At 36.9% G+C, this 19,974-nt stretch overlaps 3 protein-coding genes, 1 long non-coding RNA gene and 1 other non-coding gene across 18 annotated transcripts; all 5 read left to right on the top strand.

Annotated features, from left to right (window-relative positions):
* The first annotated feature begins 157 nt into the window (after positions 1-157).
* TRNAD-GUC lies at positions 158-229 on the top strand. Its single transcript has one exon. It is a non-coding gene; the product is annotated as a tRNA-Asp (tRNA).
* Positions 229-5,785, top strand: LOC111485697. 9 transcript variants are annotated; one of them, XR_002718722.1, is made up of 10 exons: positions 229-564; positions 1,279-1,523; positions 1,614-1,712; positions 2,379-2,682; positions 2,820-3,017; positions 3,105-3,384; positions 3,623-4,011; positions 4,141-4,388; positions 4,767-4,880; positions 5,541-5,785. It is a non-coding gene; the product is annotated as an uncharacterized LOC111485697 (long non-coding RNA). The 9 variants fall into 9 exon arrangements; XR_002718735.1 differs by having other exon boundaries at positions 230-564; positions 1,354-1,523; XR_002718782.1 differs by having other exon boundaries at positions 232-1,523; positions 5,541-5,640; positions 5,714-5,785.
* A 3,861-nt stretch (positions 5,786-9,646) lies between these two features.
* Positions 9,647-11,462, top strand: LOC111477795 (3-ketoacyl-CoA synthase 6). The gene has a single exon (XM_023121727.1). The coding sequence runs from the start codon at positions 9,715-9,717 to the stop codon at positions 11,203-11,205; it is 1,491 nt and encodes a 496-aa protein (XP_022977495.1). The 5' UTR covers positions 9,647-9,714; the 3' UTR covers positions 11,206-11,462.
* Positions 11,463-13,533: 2,071 nt separating this feature from the next.
* On the top strand, positions 13,534-19,019 carry LOC111479911 (zinc finger protein CONSTANS-LIKE 16-like). Of its 6 annotated transcripts, none has more exons than XM_023125122.1 (8): positions 13,534-13,733; positions 13,835-13,891; positions 14,955-15,159; positions 15,275-15,347; positions 15,928-16,131; positions 16,210-16,281; positions 16,383-18,448; positions 18,555-19,019. In XM_023125122.1, exons 7-8 carry the CDS (start codon positions 17,504-17,506, stop codon positions 18,813-18,815), a joined length of 1,206 nt encoding a protein of 401 aa, XP_022980890.1. In that variant the 5' UTR covers positions 13,534-13,733; positions 13,835-13,891; positions 14,955-15,159; positions 15,275-15,347; positions 15,928-16,131; positions 16,210-16,281; positions 16,383-17,503; the 3' UTR covers positions 18,816-19,019. The 6 variants fall into 6 exon arrangements, with proteins under 6 accessions (XP_022980890.1, XP_022980771.1, XP_022980706.1 ...); XM_023125003.1 differs by having other exon boundaries at positions 15,235-15,347; XM_023124938.1 differs by having other exon boundaries at positions 15,218-15,347; positions 16,424-18,448.
* Positions 14,991-16,529, top strand: LOC111487630 (homocysteine S-methyltransferase 1-like). Its single transcript, XM_023135105.1, has 5 exons — positions 14,991-15,159; positions 15,275-15,347; positions 15,987-16,131; positions 16,210-16,281; positions 16,383-16,529. The coding sequence occupies exons 1-5, from the start codon at positions 14,991-14,993 to the stop codon at positions 16,527-16,529; spliced, it is 606 nt and encodes a 201-aa protein (XP_022990873.1).
* Positions 19,020-19,974: the final 955 nt, after the last annotated feature.

The following is a 19,974-nucleotide window of genomic DNA, read 5'->3' as shown; positions in this document are numbered from 1 at the left end:
GTACTGTTTGTATCAAACAAGGCATAACTCTCAACGCATTATTATTATTTTTTTAAGGTTTTAGATTCAAATTTAAGAAAGACCAACAAAACAATATTCTAGCTTATGAGTGTGTTTTATTTTATTTATATAATAAAGTGCTTAAGGTTAACATCAAGTCGTTGTAGTATAGTGGTAAGTATTCCCGCCTGTCACGCGGGTGACCCGGGTTCGATCCCCGGCAACGGCGTTCCTATTAATTTTTTTGACTTACCCTTTTAACCAGTACTTGCGCTGATGGAGGGGGAAATATGAACCCGCCACAAAACGTCCTGCAATTTTCCTTCCCGCACTCACTCGTCTTTCTCTCTACGGAGGATTTTCAGAAAATCAACTTCCACGCCTAGTTCTTCAATCAGTTCCACCATTCATTCTTAATATCCTCTGTGGTGGACCTGTTTTATTTTTCCTTCCAATGACAAGAGCTCAACTCAAAGAAGAGGCAGATGCCAGTCTTGAGATAATTTCCATCGGATCATTGCACAGTGGACACATTGGGACAAGAAGTACTGGAGCAGCTCTAGGGTTCGTATTCGATTTATTTTGCCCTGCATATTCTGATTTATATGTCTGCTATAATTGATTTCATTTATCGCGGTGGTGAGGTTGCTATTTCCGATTATGTTTTTCTATGTTTATTTGATAGCTTGTTTATCTCCTCAAGTGGAAAGCATGTGATGTTTGTAACATAGTTTGTTCCCTTTGGAATTCTGTTCTGTATTTTCCGACTTGGTTGCTTTGAAAAGATTTCTTTTCTGATAATTTGTTGTTTTGAAGCGACTGCAAGCTTATCTAGGTAGGTTTTTCGATCTAGAATTGGTAAAAATTAGTTGATCCCAATTTGCAAGTAAAATCAGACTGTCTACTTCATGAAGCTTATCTGATAAATTAATTTTGAGTTGTGCGAATTTGTTGTAAATTGAATTTGGTATTAATGCACAATAAATTCCATTTAGTGTCACCGCAATCTTCAGGAGAATCAAATTCTAGGGAAACTTTGGACCAATTGATGAATTTGTCAATTCGAACTGCTTGCTGAACTAATGACCATTTTTGTTATATTTAGAGTGGTTGTTGTAGTTGCAAATTTAATATACCTGAAGAGGTGTTTTAGATCAAGAACAGTAAATGTCAAAGAGAGCTGGGAATATAGATTTTGGAGTTTCATGTGGTAGTTTAAATGTGTTTCATGAATTATTTACTGATGGATAATTATCGTGTGACTTATTGGTTATCTAGGTGTGTCTATTTCAACTCTGCATTGTAATAGAGATAAATCGGATATTGATGATTCCCATTATTTTTCTTTATAAGAGGAATTCCCATTAGAGCCTCTAGAAGTTAAGAGAAGATGCACTTACATGATTATAGATAAGAAATCTCAACTGAGGACCTACTGTAATCATTGAATTATTGTGTAAGATCGATTTCCCTATCCAGATGAGCAATCTGGCTGGTCAGGTCCCAAGGGGCTTTTATTTATGGTGCGTATCACCTTCGTATTAAGTATTGAATATCTCTGTTTCTCGTGTCATTGGAAAATATTTATTGAAAGGTTACATCGTCCCTTGCAGATTTTGTCCATGGATGGACGTTCATTTTCAGAGGAGAGGCTGCCTCCTCACTAACATTTGGCACGGGAAGCGTCTTCGTGCAAGGTTGATGGAGGGGAGGTATAACTTTTCTCTTTTAACCTACAGTCTGTTTGCTTCTTAGATTTGCATTTTTCTACGGATCCCTTTAACCAGTAGAGTCAACCACTAATAAACGAGTCCTATCATACTGTAACCTTTTTGAATTCCTTGCATTTTCTATGATCGGTAACTTGCTCTGTTGTGCCTCCTTTCCAAATATCCTTCAACCATGTTAACATTTTTCTTTCTTGAATTCCTTGCTTTGAGTAAATGCTCAAGTGACAAGTCAATTGGAAGGTAAAATTGAGGACCTTATGTTCTTAGTTTGAATATATCTCCACTGAGCAACTTCAATTTCACCAGTGAAATGGTACTCTTGTGTATCCGCACAAGAGGAATTGAATTCATGCAATCTTAAGCGCCATGGTTAATTTTTTACCTTCAATTTCACCGATGGAAGTCTCAATCAGTCTGAATTAGTTTCTTGCCATGAAAGATCGAAGATTGCAAGAAAGAGAAGGAGGAATCATGGAATCGAAACAGAAAAGTTATTCAATAGTGCTAATCTAAAAAAAGTAGGAAATTGTGGTTCAGGAATTAGATCCATGACCGAAAAACTGTCAAGCTCAGCGTCTGTCAATGAAGTGAATCAAGGTTTTTGTGGCATGTATGTAAAGAAAGTAATTAAAGATAGTTCCTTTACAGAGGCGAAAAGAAAAAATAATGGCTCAGCAACTTCTTTGGCATCAGTATCTGCAACGTCTACAGGAAAGGATAAAAAATTCATAAATTGCCCGCTAACTTTGCATCTCCATGGTGTTTTTAACTACTTTGTTCATGCTACCAGAAGAAAATTTGCTCATTTAACACGAACTCAAGCTCCAAAAGAAACGATTTTGATTCATTAAGACAATACATTGTGAAGTCAATGATGATTTTTTTGCTTCCACAAGCAATTCCTCTGCTTAAGGAGAACTCTAACCGGAAAAAGACAGCCACTTCTAATTTGGTAAGGGTTTCCTTGTGGTAATTTATAATTAACCTGTACCTATTGTTATTAACGTTGACAAATACATTGACACATTTGATATGTATGCATATACAAACTTTTTAGTTTTATTAAAATATATTTTTATTCATCTGCAGATGGAAATACAAAAGACGTATTGAAGGAAGAAGATAGAGCAAAGCAGGAATGCATGCACATACTGCATGGGAAGTATGAATCCGCTGTCCCAAGTTTTGTGCTTCCCAAACATGGTCCTGACAATCTGGAGGGCGAGCAACATTATGACCATGCATACATTAATGGCAACTTCTCTTCTGTTGCAGACAATGGTCAAGGTAAGGAAGATATGAAACCTATTGGTTCTAGTGGATTCCAATTCTGTGGTTGCATGAATGATGAGTTGTTGGTAAATTATCATGAAGCCACTGGAAGCAAAAAGTCCCGTGACAGTGAAATTGGTGGAATGTGCATGGAACAAGTCAGGAGGGTCATTTGTACGTTTCAGAATGTCCTCTCGGCTGTACCTCTTCTGGTAGAGTACTTTCTGATGAAACTATGCGTAATAATAAAAGGATGGATAAATGCCCATTAAATCTTCAAATAAATTCCTTGAAAGTGGACAAGTAAACTCCTACGGATTATAATAGAAAGCAATGCGAGAGCAACCTTGTTCGAGTGGATCCTTTTCTCAACTCCCCCATGGTAAGAATTTGTTATCATGGATACATTCTTTCTTACCCTAGCAACTTAGTTATTACCAATCATTCATTAATGATAACGCCAGTACTACTTTAAACTTCATTTGTACTTAAAAAGAGCATTTCTGTGACATTCTTCCATGTTAACTAAATTTGGTTTTGAGGCGCAAAACTCCTTTACAACCAATTTATTAACTATGACAATCTAGTAATTGATGTTATGCCATCTTTTTTCATCTCAGAATGCAAATGATTCAAGTGTAAGAAGGCCCTCCGCATATCCAGAGGCATTAAGGAAGGAAGTCATTGTAAGAAAAGAGGCTGCGGGAATGGCACTGTGCCATCTTCTCAAGTTCCATGCATTGTGTACAGTAGGATAAAAGCTCAAAATGTGTCTCATTTGGCTAAGGAATACAATCGCATATCCAATGAAGCTTACGATACTAGTTGCCTTGGAAAACATTATGGCGCGGAAACGTCTTCCACTGAATCCCCACATTCTTCTTATATCAATCAGATAACGTATGTCATTGCAGTCCTTCATTAGACCTAGATGTAGCATCACTGAGAGCCAACAAGAAGCATAATTCAGGACTTCTAGACACACCTGTTTTGAAGGAAGATTTGGAAGGTAGTTTTCTTTAAATATTTGCTAGCATCTAAAAGGTACTGTTATTTGTTTTAGGGATATCCCAAAACATGCTCAGGTTCTTTACTCCGAGTGTCTCAGTTTGTCAATCTTTCCACTTTGTTTGTTTAGTTGGAAGCGAACGGAAAACTTTACCAGCAACTGTAATGCAAGGGACTAGGTTAAAGAGCTGTTGTGTGCAATGAGTACAAGCTCAAAGAACACCGAGGAACATTCCTTACTTCAGCTAAAGGACTCTGCCATATGGCTGTTTGCCTCAACCATATCAGATTCTCGAGATTCACATGACTATTTACCAATGGATTGTCAGATAAATCATGCAGAATTGTGGAATCATTTGGTGCGTAGCTGGATTTAAGGTAGTGTGCTATCATAATTTCAAATTTGGCACACTTTTTGAATTTCTGAGTCTTGGACGTTGATTTCATTCTGATATGATGTACTTTTCTCATCAACGGAGTGTCACAGGATAAAATAATATGATTTAGTGACTGCAAAGTATTCCATTATTATATGCAAACAATGATAGTTTAAGTTTTATGATAACAGAAGATAATTAATTTGTTCTGTTTCTAACTGCTCAACTTCCAGTAAAACTACAGGTAGATATTTGGAAATTAATAGTAGTCTGTCTAGAGAATGCAACTTGATTATTCCAGCCATCTGAGAATTCGTCATATTCATTTATTTTGTTACCAGCACTGTTAGATGATTTAGTGTTTTCTTTCACTTTATAGAGACTGCCACTGGGGCATCAGCTGGTCGAGGTATCATTCGGACTCGGGACGGCCTGGTTTACATGTGGGCATTGTCTACAGGAAATAAATTGGGCACTTTTCTTTGTTTTACAGGTATGTGTTAGATTCCAACTTGCTCGAAGTTTAAACAGAGAAAAATATGGTCTTCGAGGGATCAAAGCCTCCAAATGTCAAAATGTGGCTATAAATTTTAGCACACATTTATTAGCTTAAGATCCTATCAGCTAATAGCAGCATAATAATAGCTAATTTAGCTTACCAACCTGAGCTACAAATTAAGAACTAGCTTGAACGAGGAAAGTCTCAACAAACTATTACTAGAATATTGCTCACTCAAAACTATGAAAGCTACAGAATTGCCTCGCTATGCATCCTAACATCGGTGACTAATGCCTTCCATAACGTGCACCATTTCTTTTGCACAAACCTAAAACAATTCATGTCTTCACTATATTGAAAAGATTTCCATAACTCTCCCAACTCATCAAGAGAAGAAACAAAGAGTCGAAAAGCAACTCATCAAGAGAAGAAACAAAGAGTCGAAAAGTGTAAACATGTTTACAAATAAGAGACAAGCTATAAGAGTTAGAAAATGGAAATATGAGATCTGTTTATCATCATGTAGTGCCGTTGGAGACCATCGGATCTTTTAAAAGAAGTATTCATTTCTAGTACCATTTGAGTTTAATTTCTTCAGTTTCTCCATTATAGGTGGGAGTGTTTTTTGTATTGCAACTGATAATAAAGAGACAGGTGTGGTTGCTGTCGCGGCTGATAGCAGGCAGCTGGTATATCTACTTTCATCAGATGGGAAAAGATAGCAATAATGGCCAACCAACGAAGAAAGTTACTTGTAAGTTGCATAATATCAGCAAATGTTTTAGTTTTGAGTTGGTTTCCATCGTGATCTTGATATGGCAACGTAGGAGTCTTTGTGACATGGCTGCATCAGAGCCGACGATAAATGTAAAAATAATCATTTACGAAAATAAATGTTTTTTTAAAAAAATGTAATATGCTCTAATTTGATAGGGTTAAAAGGATCAAAATCCCAAAAACCATTGTTCTTAATAATACTTTTGCAAGAATCATGAAATGTCCAATGTTCTTCAAACTTAAAGGGTATGTAATAATGCTTTTGGAGGGGTTTCAGCTTCATCCAAAAGGGATACATGACAAATTCAATTGATTCTTGGCAACCACTTTAACAAGCTCAAAATGGCTTCATTACCAAGAAATGTGCAAGTCTTTTCCACAATTTTGAAGTATATCATTTAAGTCTCCTCTTATAGTAACCAAGGAGATTCTTCGGAATTGATCAATATCACAGCTTTTTATTGAAGTCCTATCCTATTATTTGTTTCTGAGTTCCCCAGAAAACCAGTGAACCTCCATGATTTTCCTTTCTAAGAGATGAATGACTCAATATGAGAGCTAGAGAAAGAAGGATTCTTCATCACACTTCTTATTTTCAAAATATACAAATTTCACTGTTAAAAGTTTAACACAAATTTCAATCTTTCATTTTTTGCATCTACTTTTTCATTTAAAACAAAATCACTTGGTGGGGATTGCCAACGCCAAACCTCCCCCATAGCTCATATTTATTATACCATGAAAATGGTAGAAAATTAAAATTCAATAAATGAATAAAACAAAGTGAATGTTGTAAGCCTATACTTGGGTTGTGGACGAGTCCAAAATGGGTTGGTTGTTTTTTTCTTAATTATTATTATTTTTTTAAATACATTTATCTACCATAAAAAAAAAAAAAAAAATTCAAATATTAGACTTTCACACACACAAACCATCACTAATATTCATTACAAATAACAAATATTCTTCATTCTTTTTATCATAATCTTAAATCTTAAATCTTAAAAGTAGGATAATGTTGAGTTGTGTTGAGTTAGTTATAACCCTATTTTTGAATTAGTGAGTTGACTTGATAAAAAAATGTCAACCTGCCGATCCAAATTTTTTTGTTTTCTAAAAATTTAAGGAAATTCAAATGGAGAAAGAGAAATGTACCCAATTCTGAATGGGTTAGTCAAAATTAATTAGATTATCGGGTAGGGGTTGGTGAAATAATTAGAATAATAAACATTTAATGCGCAAAATTGCGTTTATTAACGATGGAGCCGGCTGGGCTGCGGGATGGCCTTTCGGATCGGGTTGGTAGTTGGGAGCTGGTTGGTCCAACCCCTCCGAATTATAATCTCCTATTAATTGCCGTTGCCTATGTGGACCAACCATTCTCCGCCACGTCTCTCTCCATCCTACTTGTATTATTAAATTTCCCTGAACCAACGTACGAACCCCCTCTTTTTCTCCTTCTTTTCTTCTATTCACTTCTTCATTGTGTTTACTGTACGCCACGTGGTTCCAACACGTGTCCTCTTCTGTCCACGGTTTTAAATACTGTATTATTTTCAAAGACCGAAATTATTGCTCCCGCGTACAATTCAATATATATATATAATACTCCGATAAGTTTGAATTTTTCATATTGTCCAATTTAATAGAAAATTAAATAAAAAATTTAGAATTTAAAAAAGACTAATTTTTTTTCCTTCTATATACTCGTGACTAATATGAATGAAATTATAAGTCAACCCATGCTCTCACCACACATCAATATAATTCATAAATAATAATAAGTATTAGTTGAGAGGTTATGGTATATAGTATTAGTTGAGTTCCACAGTTATTTTGTCGCGATTTTTATTCATTCAAACTATATATGAATTCACATTTGTAAACCTTTTTAAGTTGAGTATAACAACTTTTATATTCTATATATTTAATAAATGGCAGATAAAGTTCAAATTTTAATTACAAAATTCATAAAAGTTTTAAAATTAGAAAATAACTTATTATTTATTTCATTATAATAAATTCTTATTATATGAAGTTGGAATAAATTGGTAAAAGAACAAAGCGATTTGGTTTATTAAAAGAGGCGAAAGGAAGGTTCTTGCGGTTTCTTTGATACACCGAAGAAATGGATGAAATTGTTTATTATGCCACGTGGAATATTCACAAAAAACAAACAAACAAACAAACAAACATTTAAGTGGATTGTGATTCTCCCTTGTCTTTTAGTGCACATTTAATATTTGGTTGATTTTTAGTTGTATATCCTCACTAATGTCATAAAAAAGTCAACTGCTTCTAAATCCAAAGCTCTACCTTCAACAGTTTGCCAATCAAAAATCCAACAATATTTTTTACTATCATTTTTTTTTTTAATTATTATTATTTTTTAATTATTAAAGAAACACTGCATGTACTTCGGGTGTGATCCCATTACAACAAACTTCTTTTCTTCCATATATGTTAATTGTTTGGACTGTTTTCTTTTTTTTCCTTTTTAGTTACGTGTCTCTTTAGAACGGAAACTATACGCCCGTCGCTCGCATATATTATCCACTTTGTTTCATTACATATCATCGTTAGTCTCATAATTTTAAAACGCATCTATTAGAGAAGGTTTCACACCCTTATAAAAAATACTTAATTCTCCTATCTAGCTGATATGAGATTTCTCCCTTCTCAACATAAAAAGTAGAAGTAAAAGTAAAATTTGGTAGGGTTTTGGTTTTGCAAAGATGAGCTCAAAAGCAGCCACATTTTTTGCGCCGAGGAGAATTAGGTTTGCCACAACAAGAAATATAAAAGAATCTCAAAACTTGTGTTACCCTCCAATTGCCTACAAACTTCTCAACACCATCCACAATACCCTTTTTTTCCCCTCCAAATAAAGTTTTGACCCATCAAACAATGGTGTATAATGTCGTTTAAAGACACCTTGTTAGAATTCATTTATGGAACAGGGTCATTTATTTAATTCATCCCCTCATCCGTTTATGAACCTCTTATAAACCTGAAATTGAACCATCCATGTTTCGAATTATAATTGGTTCAAATCGACAATTTTATTATATATATTTAGTTAAAGTTGAATGGAGATGAAAAGATATACATCTTGACTTTGGATGAAACTGGCAAAATGAATCTTAATTAATAGTTAATAGTCAAAGTATTTTCCACGTCTATTGCACAATTTATCATGAAAATGACAACTAACAAACATTGTTTTATATCCATCTTTCCACGTTACACTCATATACAATTTTTGAGTAAAAATAAAATAAAATAAAATGATGCATATTATACAATAAATTTAATAATGTTTTCTATAGTTTTACTGGCGTCAACTCAAATAATAACAACCAATACAAATAATATACATTTATTTATTTATTTTTCTTAAAAAAGTAATATTTATTTTAAAAACTGGTTCTTTATGAGTGTCTTTGATGGTAGTTGGTGGGCATATCTTTTTAGTTCTTACACGTGACTTCTTGTATAATATATGCATCTAAAACTAGTTAAACTACATTTATATGCGAATTTAACATAGCTTTAATTGCATAAGAATAGATAATTAATTTTTTAAAAAAGAAATAAAGAACTAAGGTTAATTAAAGTAAGAATATATGAGATTCATTGATTAAACAAATTAAACAAATTTATTATGAATTAATTAAGTCAGGCCGTCCACCATTTTTAGCTTTTCTACTTCAACAGGTGGCAATCAAAATTTAAACATCCATCCTATTGGGCTGTCAAACTGCATTTAGTATTATTTATAATCAAAATATATCTCACAATTTAATTAAAAATAAATATTTTAATTAAATTGTGAACTGAAAAAGAAAAAAAGAAAAGGTTAAGTGGGCGTTGAGGGACGTGAAGTGGTTCATTTAATCGCCTCATCTGCCTTCTTCATTGCCTGTCTCCTCCTCCTCCTCTTTATATCTCCCATCTTCTTCCTTCCTCTCTATTACATCTCGTGCTCTCTTCTTCAATTTTTTTTTTTTTTTTTTTTTTCTGTCTCTTCTCTGTTGTTCTGCTTTCCAAAATGCCTCCCATCTTGCCGGATTTCTCCACCTCCGTCAAGCTCAAGTATGTCAAGCTTGGGTACCAGTATCTGGTGAACCACATTCTAACTCTCACCCTAATCCCTCTCATCATCGCCATTTCCCTTCAGCTTCTTCGGATGGGTCCCGACGAGATTCTCAACCTCTGGCGATCTCTCCACTTCGATCTCCTCCAAATCCTATGTTCCTCCTTCTTCATCATCTTCGTCGCCACTGTCTACTTCATGTCCAAGCCCCGAACCATCTACCTCGTCGATTACGCCTGCTTCAAGCCCCCCGTCACTTGCCGAGTTCCCTTCTCCACTTTCATGGAGCACTCCCGCCTCATCCTCACTAACAACCCCAAGAGCGTCGAGTTTCAGATGAGGATTCTCGAGCGCTCTGGGCTTGGCGAGGAGACCTGTTTGCCCCCTGCCATTCACTACATCCCCCCCAAGCCCACCATGGAGGCCGCTAGAGGTGAGGCAGAGCTTGTGATTTTCTCCGCCATGGACGCCCTGTTTCAGAAAACAGGGATGAAGCCCAAGGACATCGATATTCTCATTGTGAATTGCAGTTTGTTTTCGCCTACTCCGTCTCTGTCGGCTATGGTGATTAATAAATACAAACTTCGGAGTAATATCAAGAGCTTTAATTTGTCGGGTATGGGGTGTAGTGCGGGGCTGATTTCCATTGATTTAGCCCGCGATTTGCTTCAGGTGCATCCCAATTCCAACGCGGTGGTGGTTAGTACTGAAATCATTACCCCTAATTATTACAAAGGAAACGAGAGAGCCATGCTTCTCCCTAACTGCCTTTTCCGTATGGGTGGAGCCGCCATTCTCCTCTCCAACCGCCGCTCCGAGCGTCATCGAGCCAAGTACCGGTTGGTTCATGTGGTACGCACTCACAAAGGAGCCGACGACAAGGCCTACCGCTGCGTCTTCGAGGAGCAGGACAAAGAAGGCAAAGTCGGAATTTCGCTTTCCAAGGATCTCATGGCCATAGCCGGAGAGGCTTTGAAGTCAAACATCACCACCATCGGCCCACTCGTCCTCCCTGCTTCCGAGCAGCTACTCTTCCTTCTCACTCTCATCGGCCGGAAAATCGTGAACCCCAAATGGAAGCCCTACATCCCGGATTTCAAGCAGGCATTTGAGCACTTCTGCATCCACGCGGGTGGGCGGGCGGTGATCGATGAGCTGCAGAAGAATCTGCAGCTCTCAGCGGAGCACGTGGAGGCGTCGAGAATGACTCTCCACCGGTGGGGCAATACGTCGTCGTCTTCTCTGTGGTACGAATTGGCATACATCGAAGCGAAAGGAAGGATGAAGAAAGGTGATAGGATTTGGCAAATCGCATTTGGAAGTGGGTTCAAGTGCAACAGCGCGGTTTGGAAATGCAACAAAACCATCAAAACCCCATTGGATGGACCCTGGGCCGATTGCATCCATAGGTATCCAGTTCACATCCCTGACGTAGTCAAGCTCTGAAAATCCGACAAATTTCAAAATAAAATTAAAACTAGAATAACACACAAATGAATAAAAACAAACCAACACACATGCAGCTGGGCTTCAACGTAATCTGCAGATTTGCTTCCTTCGCGATGGAACTCTCATTTGTCTGTGACTGTGACTGTGACTGTGACTGTGACACCCTATATTTCCACTTTTTCTTCTCAATCCTTAATGGATTTGCATACATCAAATGTTGTGTTTGTATTGAATTTAGGGTACAATTCCATGTAGCTTTGTTTGGGGGAACATTTCAGGAGTAGAAGACAAAAGGGTATAAACTTGTTGGTTCTTAGCTATTTCTCTTTTCTGCGCTCAAATCCCATTTTTGGGTTTCATTCCCCCACCCAATTTTAACTAATTACCGCTTAACACTAATCTTACTGTTTTTGGTTTAATTTGGAAATTCGCAATACTATAATGTTCCGTCTCCAGGAATTTCGGAAACGTAACATACACAAATTTATGCTTATATTTTTCATTAAAGATAGAGGGATGCGTTAAAACATTATTGCACTAACTAGTACTAGCTTGAATTAAATAAACTTAAGACTATGTTTTTACAAAATGTCTTCTTTAGATTGATACTTAGACTTCCAATTTTTAAAATCTCATTTTTATATGTCACATTCAGATATAAAATTTAATATTATGTCGAATAGATTTATTACATCAAATAAAAAACGATCATGGAATATAATGAAGGCCACATTTTGGTTTGTGTTTAGTGTAGTTGAGCATAGCTTTGTATGTCAGTCGGTCGGCAAGTTGGCAGCAAATGTAGATATCCATCCATAAGACCGATGACTTATTTAATGTACAACCGCCAACTACAACCAAAAATAAGCTCAAATAACCTTGACTTTTATTCATACATATTTCTTTTCAAAATTACAATATTAATTAACTCATAACTTCTTCTGCCCAACTAGATTTTAGGGCCAAATTAATGATCACTTATTTTCCACAAACCTTGAATGTGATTATTTTTAAATATCAACTCACATAAAACACGTATTTCTTTAATTAATCTTTAACTAATTAGCCAACTAATTATGGAGCTGTCTCAACACTCGTGTGATGCTGTTTTATTTATTTATTTTTTTTAAGAAATTAATTGACTACAAAAAAAAATTAATAATAATAATAATAGAAGAAGAACAAAAGAGTATAAGATTAAGATTACGTAAATTTAGATAATATTGGGAAGTATTAAATTTGATTTATTAATTGAAATAACTTCAATGTTTAACTAATTAAAGCAAGATGTAAGGGTTAATGTGACGTGTATGAAGTTGACGCCCATGAGATGTGATGTGGTGGTCCACAAGAAAATGTTCCCCACTTTTGACCTTCAAATTTCTTGTCCCTCTCCCATCTTCATTGCTCACAAATGACATTAATTTTAATTTTCTTCATCCACATCCTTACCAAAACCCTTAATTAAGTATTGAAATATGGAACGCTCGTAATCCTTTTTAATGTTCTTAACTCAATTATACAAAATGTAAACTCTTCCTATTCATTTAGGGTGGAGGGATGAGTAAGTTTGGATCATTACTGGAGTGGAAGTTGGTAGGCATATGATACTGGAGCACACGAGGGGTACATGAATGAACCGAGACCGCATGACTATTAAAAAAATGAAAATTTCTTACATACATGCATTTATTCATAGACCAAACTTGGATGAGTTATTTGACATTAGATAACAATATTTATGAGAGTAGGTATTTTGTATTATTTTTGTGCGTGTATATATATATATATATATATATATATATGTTCCCAACCACCAAGACTGAGGCGCGCGTTCCAATTGAAAAGGGCAGTGCTAGAGAGTTTAATTGCGATGCTGGAAGAGGCAGCTGTCCAGCCAACTATTGCATGTCTTTCACTGGATGTGCCCCATTTTGCCTGACGATATCCAGTCCTTCCGGTTCGTCTTTAATGTTCTCTCCATCTAGCTAACATGATGGTGCACAAGTTGAGGTATTCTCAAGAACACATCTTTTTGCAGTATATATATTAGCCCACCCAATTTAATTTTCAAACTTATTATTGATGGGTAGGCTGGGTCCTTTTCAACCCATTATTTTGTCACTCTAATTTACTTCACCCTTCTAGGTCAGGGTTAGGTGAATCTACTGCTTACATTTCAAACAAACGATTTAATAATTTATCTACTTATGCTTAATGAAATCAAACAAGACTTGGGTTTTGTTCAGAATAGTGAATGGGCTTGAGCCCACCAACTTGAAAAATGGAAATGGATTTGGGTTTCATACTCCACTGGGCACTAACCCCGGGGCCATCGAAACGCTGATATTGGCGCGCACCACTGAACAAACTGACTTCCGGAGAAGGAGAAGAAACACGGCGCTGGAGGTTGTGCGGTGATTGATGGATGTTTCGCCACGCAGCTTGAGAAACATGGCGCTGTCCTTAACGATCCACTTTGGAGCGCCGTTCGCCTCATCAATGATCATGACCTGATCAAGAAGGTCATGTCTTACCGTTTCTGTTCTTTTTTTTTTTTTTTTTCCTCTTCTTTGTTTCGGTGCATCACGTTCGCATCGGTGCTTATTGATTGGATTATGCGCAGGTCCATTTGGAGTACTTGGAGGCAGGGATAAATATTTTGGTTTCTTCGTCTTACCAGGTTTGTAATGCTAATGGACTGAGCTTTCTTTATTCTTTTTTCGACTGCATACGTGAAAAACCTTTGTCCATTGCACTCTGCGACGGCTTTTGCAGTACATTGTTTTTCTTTTTTAAAAAAAAATGTTTACTGTTGTTTATTTAAAATTTGGAGATTCAAAGTGGATATTTGAATGCTAATGTCCAGAATGAATGCGGGCCAAAGTGATCACGCCTCTTGAATTCAAATTTAAGTTCAAATTGAGCATTTCTATCCTGTCGTGAAACGATGAACTAAAATTGAACGGCTGTTGTACACTCACGAATGTGGAGAATTTCGATCAAGTTAATTGAATTTGATTAAAGTGATTTCCATGGCATGGCATTTTTGGACATTCAAGGTGTTACAATTGGTGGATCCAAATTATGCTACATAATGGATTATAACCGGTTGTTGCTAGAAGGGACATTCAATAGGCGTCAGTATTTAATATTGGAAGGGTAATGTTTGTATGCTTACTAATTCCTAACCACATCGGCTTAGCTCAATTGTCAAAAGTGGAAGCTATGAACTAAGATACCTATTCGAAATGTATCACTACCAATCTAAGATATTAAATATTCAGAAGGTTCTCCAATGTTAAACGTTGTAGAATTAAGCGATCAGTTCATCTGATTGATTGAGTGACATTTAAACTGATATCTAGCTTGTCATGCTATATTGCCATCACAAGGTAAAAGAGCTTCTTTTTGCCATTGAAAATGAAATTCAATTTTGCATAGCTTAGGATTTGTATAGGTAAATAAATTGAATTTATAAGCCCGTTTCAGTTTTCACAACTTTATTATACCGTATCAGAATTCTCTATATTTTATTGACCCAAAATGAAATTCGACTGTGAAATATGACATAGGTTTGTGGCTTAAAACTTCTTAAGAATTCCAATAATCTTATGGAATAAGGATAGAAGTATCTTGCCTTGTTTTATTTCTTAATTTTTTTTTTTTTTTATAGAAATTATTCCTTCTGTAAATCAGTATTCAGGCCAGTTAATTACTCTCTCTCACATTTTATCCTATTACAGGCCACCATTCCTGGGTTTATATCATAGGAGCTGTCCATGGAAGAAGGGGAGTTGCTCTTAGAAAAGAGTGTTAAATTGGCCATGGAAGCTCGTGATAGTTTTTGGGATTCCATGAAGAGTATCCCTGGACATAATTACAATCGGGCTTTGGTTGCAGCATCCATTGGAAGCTATGGTGCTTATCTGCTGATGGCTCAGAGTACAGGTGAATTATACATTTGAATATTGAACTAAACATATCCCACCCCACTCCCCCCCCCTAGTGGGCATTACGGGCCAGATGTGAATGTGGATAAGTTGAAGGATTTTCATCGGCGCAGATTGCAGATTCTTGTTGATGCAAGCCCAGATTTGCTTGAATTTGAGACTATTCCCAATAAACTTGAAGCCCAGGTTTGTTTTATGCCAACTCCTCTTGTATCATATAAGTTGTGGTTTAATGATAGAATCACTCTTGCTGCCATAGTGATACCACTGTAAATTATATTGTTATGTTTTGGTATGAGTTATAGAGTATTTGAGAAAACAGCCTATGGTATATTTTATAAACTGTTCATCTCAATTTATGAGTTGTTCATTTCAAGGGATCAAGGTAATTTGACTACCATCATGGCATCAATGGGGGATGCATGCATCAGTAGGTCTTAGTTTATTGTGCTTAATTCATGATCAAAATTCTTTTATAATAAAAAATTGAATTAAATCCTATTCAAACCCCTTAATTTAAGATTTTTCCCATTTTACACGTTCAGATATTATATTTTAATTCCTAAACCAGAATCCTGATTTAGTTGGTCTTTGTTATGAGATGGAAGAAAAATGTTGAATGTTTTTGATAATTGTCATGTGCATGTCGGACAATCGTTTCAATTGATTTTGCAATTTGTTTGGGTTTCTGTCCTCTTTTTGTGATCTTGTTTCCAACCAATCTTACCTTCGCTCCCCCCACTCTGGTCTTAAAAAAAAAAAGTAGGCCTGTGTGGAGTTGCTCGAAGAAGAAAACGTCCAAATTCCATCTTGGATCTGCTTTAGCTCCGTAGATGGCGAGAATGCACCGTCGGGAGAGAGCTTCAAGAAGTGCCTTCATGCCATTAATAAAAGTGACAAAGTAACTGCAGTTGGCATAAACTGTACACCTCCTCACTTTATTGAAGCTCTGATTTGTAAGCTCAAAGAGGTAGGAACTAAATCTCTTAGTGTTGATTTAATGTTGTTGTGTTGGTCACTTGTTTTGAAACCGAAATGTTCACTTCAGTTAACCAACAAGCACATAGTTGTCTATCCCAATAGTGGCGAGGTATGGGATGGCAGAGCCAAGAAATGGCTGGTGAGTCAACTTAATTCTTCCCTACCCCACTCTGATATTTCATGGCTTGTGGGCCTACATTGTAATATTTCCATTACTAATTAGCGTTCTGGTTTTGGTAGCCATCAAATTGTTTTGTTGATGACAAATTTGAATCATTTAGTTCAAGATGGCGTGATTTGGGAGCAAAATTCATTGGAGGCTGTTGTCGTACGACACCGTCTACCATCCTAGCTATATCAAAGGTTTGGAAAGAAAGCTCCCATTAGTGACCGCCGTCTAATTTTTAACCTGTTTTGTTCTTTTGTAAACTACTAGATTGAGGTGTTATGGTTTGCATTCTGACATAATTTTTTCGGCTTATAGAATTTTACTGCATAAAACTCAAAAGGCTAGTTAAAGAGGGTAGGCATTTTTACTTCTTCATGAAATTCAACTAAATTGAGGAAAAGAAAACTATTACATTTTCAGAACATATTTTATATTTTATTTCAAAGAATGATAAAAATCTTAGAGAATGGATCCCTCAGGACAATGCAAACTTTGGATGCTGAGGCTGATCTTGGAAGTTTATATATAAGCAAGCAGGAACATAAAAACCAACAGAGTTCCAATCCCTTGCTAGATTAGGAAATCTTCTCCTTTTTTTTCTGGGAAAAGATAAAAAATGGAGGAACAATTGTTTATCCTCAAAGTAGACTGAGAGGAAGAAGCCGAAAAGTATGGGATTAGACTGAAGGTAATGGGTAATGCAATATTGGGATGGGGGCCCCTAAACAAGATCTCAACTTTTTGTCGAACCAAAAAAAGAAGTGTCCCTTTCTCAATTAGGGTGCCCCACAAATTTACGCAGCCAATCAGAGAACAATCCTTTGGATGAACTATAACCCCTCGACCAATGAAGAAGTGGATAAGGCCCTTCTGTGGACCTACCCACTGCAAGTTCTTTTTCTATATTAAACAAGTGCACAAAAGTGCAATTCCTTCCCAGTCTAGACCCTTCTCTGTCGTGGATTTAACTGGAAAAGCGCAGTCCGAGGGGCATTCCCCAGGTCCCTCCATGGTTTCTAGTTAAAATAGTTTCTCGTGAACATTTATAAAACAACAATGACGAACTAGTACAAAATATCAAGAGTATAGTGTCCGAATTTGAAGCCTGCAAGTTGTGTTTTTAATACAAACTCACATTTTCACCTGAGTTTCAGTGTATTGACTCTTTATCATTTCTGGTTATTTGAATTTTATGATGCCGAGGAAAAGCGTGCAGAAAACAGCAGAGGGAGGCAAGACCGCCAGACCCTGCGATAGCTGTATCATCAAGCGGGCTCGGTGGTACTGCGCTGCCGATGATGCTTTTCTGTGCCAAGCTTGTGATGCTTCAGTGCACTCCGCCAACTCCTTGGCTCGTAGGCATGAGCGAGTTCGTCTTCAATCTGTCTCTTACAGAACCTCTTCAGACAACTCCTCTGCTGCTTCATGGCACCAAGGCTTCACCAGAAAGCCACGGTCACCTCGAATGGGAAAGACCACTCCGATGAGGAAGCCATTTCCTCAGGTACCGGAGGTGAATGCTAAAGAAGAAACTGAAGATCAAGAACAGCTCCTCCTTTATCGAGTTCCTGAATTGGGAGCCGATTCAAAAGTTGGTAATTTGTTTAGTTTTGTTGGGGAAAAAGAAAACTCAATTGGGTATCTCTCGTACGATATGGATCCTGCTGAATTCGCGGCTGATGTTGAGAGTTTGTTGGGGAAGTCGCTTAATAATAAGTGCTTTGATATGGAAGAACTGGGGCTTGCGGCTTCCAAAGATCACTCAACGACAAAGGATGATTACTCTTTAAACAGCCACGAACTTATTAGGATTGAACAAGATGAGATAGAGAAATTGACTCCGATGCTCCGCGCAGAAGGCGAAACAATGAGGGAGCCATTTGAACTGAACTTTATGGACTTCGGCAGAAATCCAAGGACGTGCGGTGAGGAAAACAAGGCGATGATGGAAGTCAAGGAAGTGGTGAAGAAGGGTGAACTTGAGATGGAAGAGACAAAGATGGTTAACAACAAAAAGAAAGTATCATTGAGTTTGGATAGTGAAGCAGTGATAATGGCTTGGGGGAGCAGAGGAACTCCATGGATGTCCGATGATGGACCGAATCTTGACCTCAATTATCACTGGCTGGACTACATGGTTTGTTCCTTTACCTTCCTTTTCATGTCCAATGAAATTTTTAAGCTTATAATGTTTTGTTTGGTATCACAAAAGCTGTCTGAAAGTGAAGCATGTTTCTATGAAGGGTACGTGGGAGAGTGAATATTATTATGAGGCTTACGGGGAGGTTAGCGGCGGAATTAGGCGACAAGCGGCAGCCGGAGTTGAAGGAGAGAGAGAAGCACGAGTGTCGAGATACAGAGAGAAGAGAAGGACGAGATTATTTGCAAAGAAAATAAGATATGAAGTTCGGAAGCTGAATGCAGAGAAGAGACCGAGAATGAAGGGGAGGTTTGTGAAGAGAGCGTCTTGCTTTGCGCCAACACCTTTGCCTCTGTTTAATTAATCATTAATCTTCAATCTTAATTTTGAACCTCTAATTTAATACAATAATCCACTTTTGCTTTATTTCATCAATTTTGGGCCGTTTGCGGTCCGCCAGCCCATCAATGCCCAGTAATATGGTCCACTGGGCTAGTCCAGTAGTTCGTCAATGGGTCAGGTACCCGAACTTTTTGTTGAACAGTTATGCTATTGTATTTAGTTTAAAGCAGAATATATATAAATCATTTTTTGGAATATAAATGGAGATGCTATCACCAATATTTAACGTTCCAACTAGTACTATTTAAATTTGCATACCTACCCATCCTATCTCATAAATATTGATGGCATTGTTGCTGAGAAAGGAGAAGAATGGTGAAGTTGATAATTTGGTATACTCAGAATGAAATAAGAGAAGAAAGAAAATGTGGAAAAAGAGAGAGACGGTGAATTTGATTCCAAAATCCAAATTGGAAGCAGACAAAGAAAGCAGGGCGCTAAGTGCATAAATAATTTGCAGCTTTTCTCAACTTCTTCGCCGCGCAATACGCGGCGCATTCTCATGTCTCGGTTTCTCTGTTTTGTCTTGTTATTGCATTCTTCTTCATCTTCTTCAATTCATCTTCTTCAATTCATCTTCTTCAATTCTTCTTCTTCAATTCTTCTTCTTCAATTCTTCTGGAGGAACCATTTTCAAGTTCTACTCGCTCCTACTTCTTCCTACTACTTATACCTCTTCATGATCTTTCTTTTTTATTTTGGAATCAATTTCTGTATTTTTCTTGGGCTGGGGAAGATGAATGAATGGTTGATTGAAACTGGAATTCCGAACCAGAGGCATCTCTCATTAATGTGGGTTGGGCCAGTTGATTCGGCGCGGAAGGCCCAGTAGGCCCAACTAGGAGACAGCTCCAGGCTCCGGCTACCAACGGAAGTCGACGAAGAATAATAATAAACAGGCATTTCTGCAATGACAGATCATTCAGATTCGACATTGAAACCTCCAAATTTTTGTACATACACACAGGACCGACCTTCTGGCCTGTGGCCTCTGGGTTTTTGGCAGTCCGAAATTTGGGTAGAGGATAAAAACCAAGAAAAACATGAAAAAAGAAATCACTGCACACTCACTACACATTGCTGTCTCTACTCCAATGATTTAAAAAAGAAGAAAGTTATAA

Source organism: Cucurbita maxima, unplaced genomic scaffold (assembly GCF_002738345.1).
Source record: "Cucurbita maxima cultivar Rimu unplaced genomic scaffold, Cmax_1.0 Cma_Scf00001, whole genome shotgun sequence".
Lineage (NCBI taxonomy): Eukaryota > Viridiplantae > Streptophyta > Magnoliopsida > Cucurbitales > Cucurbitaceae > Cucurbita > Cucurbita maxima.
This window is presented reverse-complemented; position numbering and strand designations above follow the sequence as displayed.

Excerpts from the sequence above, each read along its gene's own strand:
- LOC111477795 (XM_023121727.1), top strand. The coding sequence starts at position 9,715 with ATGCCTCCCATCTTGCCGGATTTCTCCACCTCCGTCAAGCTCAAGTAT.
- LOC111487630 (XM_023135105.1), top strand. The coding sequence starts at position 14,991 with ATGGAAGAAGGGGAGTTGCTCTTAGAAAAGAGTGTTAAATTGGCCATG. Across the intron at positions 15,160-15,274 it reads GCTGATGGCTCAGAGTACAG|ATTGCAGATTCTTGTTGATG; the intron begins GTGAATTATACA and ends TCATCGGCGCAG. Across the intron at positions 15,348-15,986 it reads CCAATAAACTTGAAGCCCAG|CTCCGTAGATGGCGAGAATG; the intron begins GTTTGTTTTATG and ends GATCTGCTTTAG.
- LOC111479911 (XM_023125122.1), top strand. The coding sequence starts at position 17,504 with ATGATGCCGAGGAAAAGCGTGCAGAAAACAGCAGAGGGAGGCAAGACC. Across the intron at positions 18,449-18,554 it reads ATCACTGGCTGGACTACATG|GGTACGTGGGAGAGTGAATA; the intron begins GTTTGTTCCTTT and ends GTTTCTATGAAG.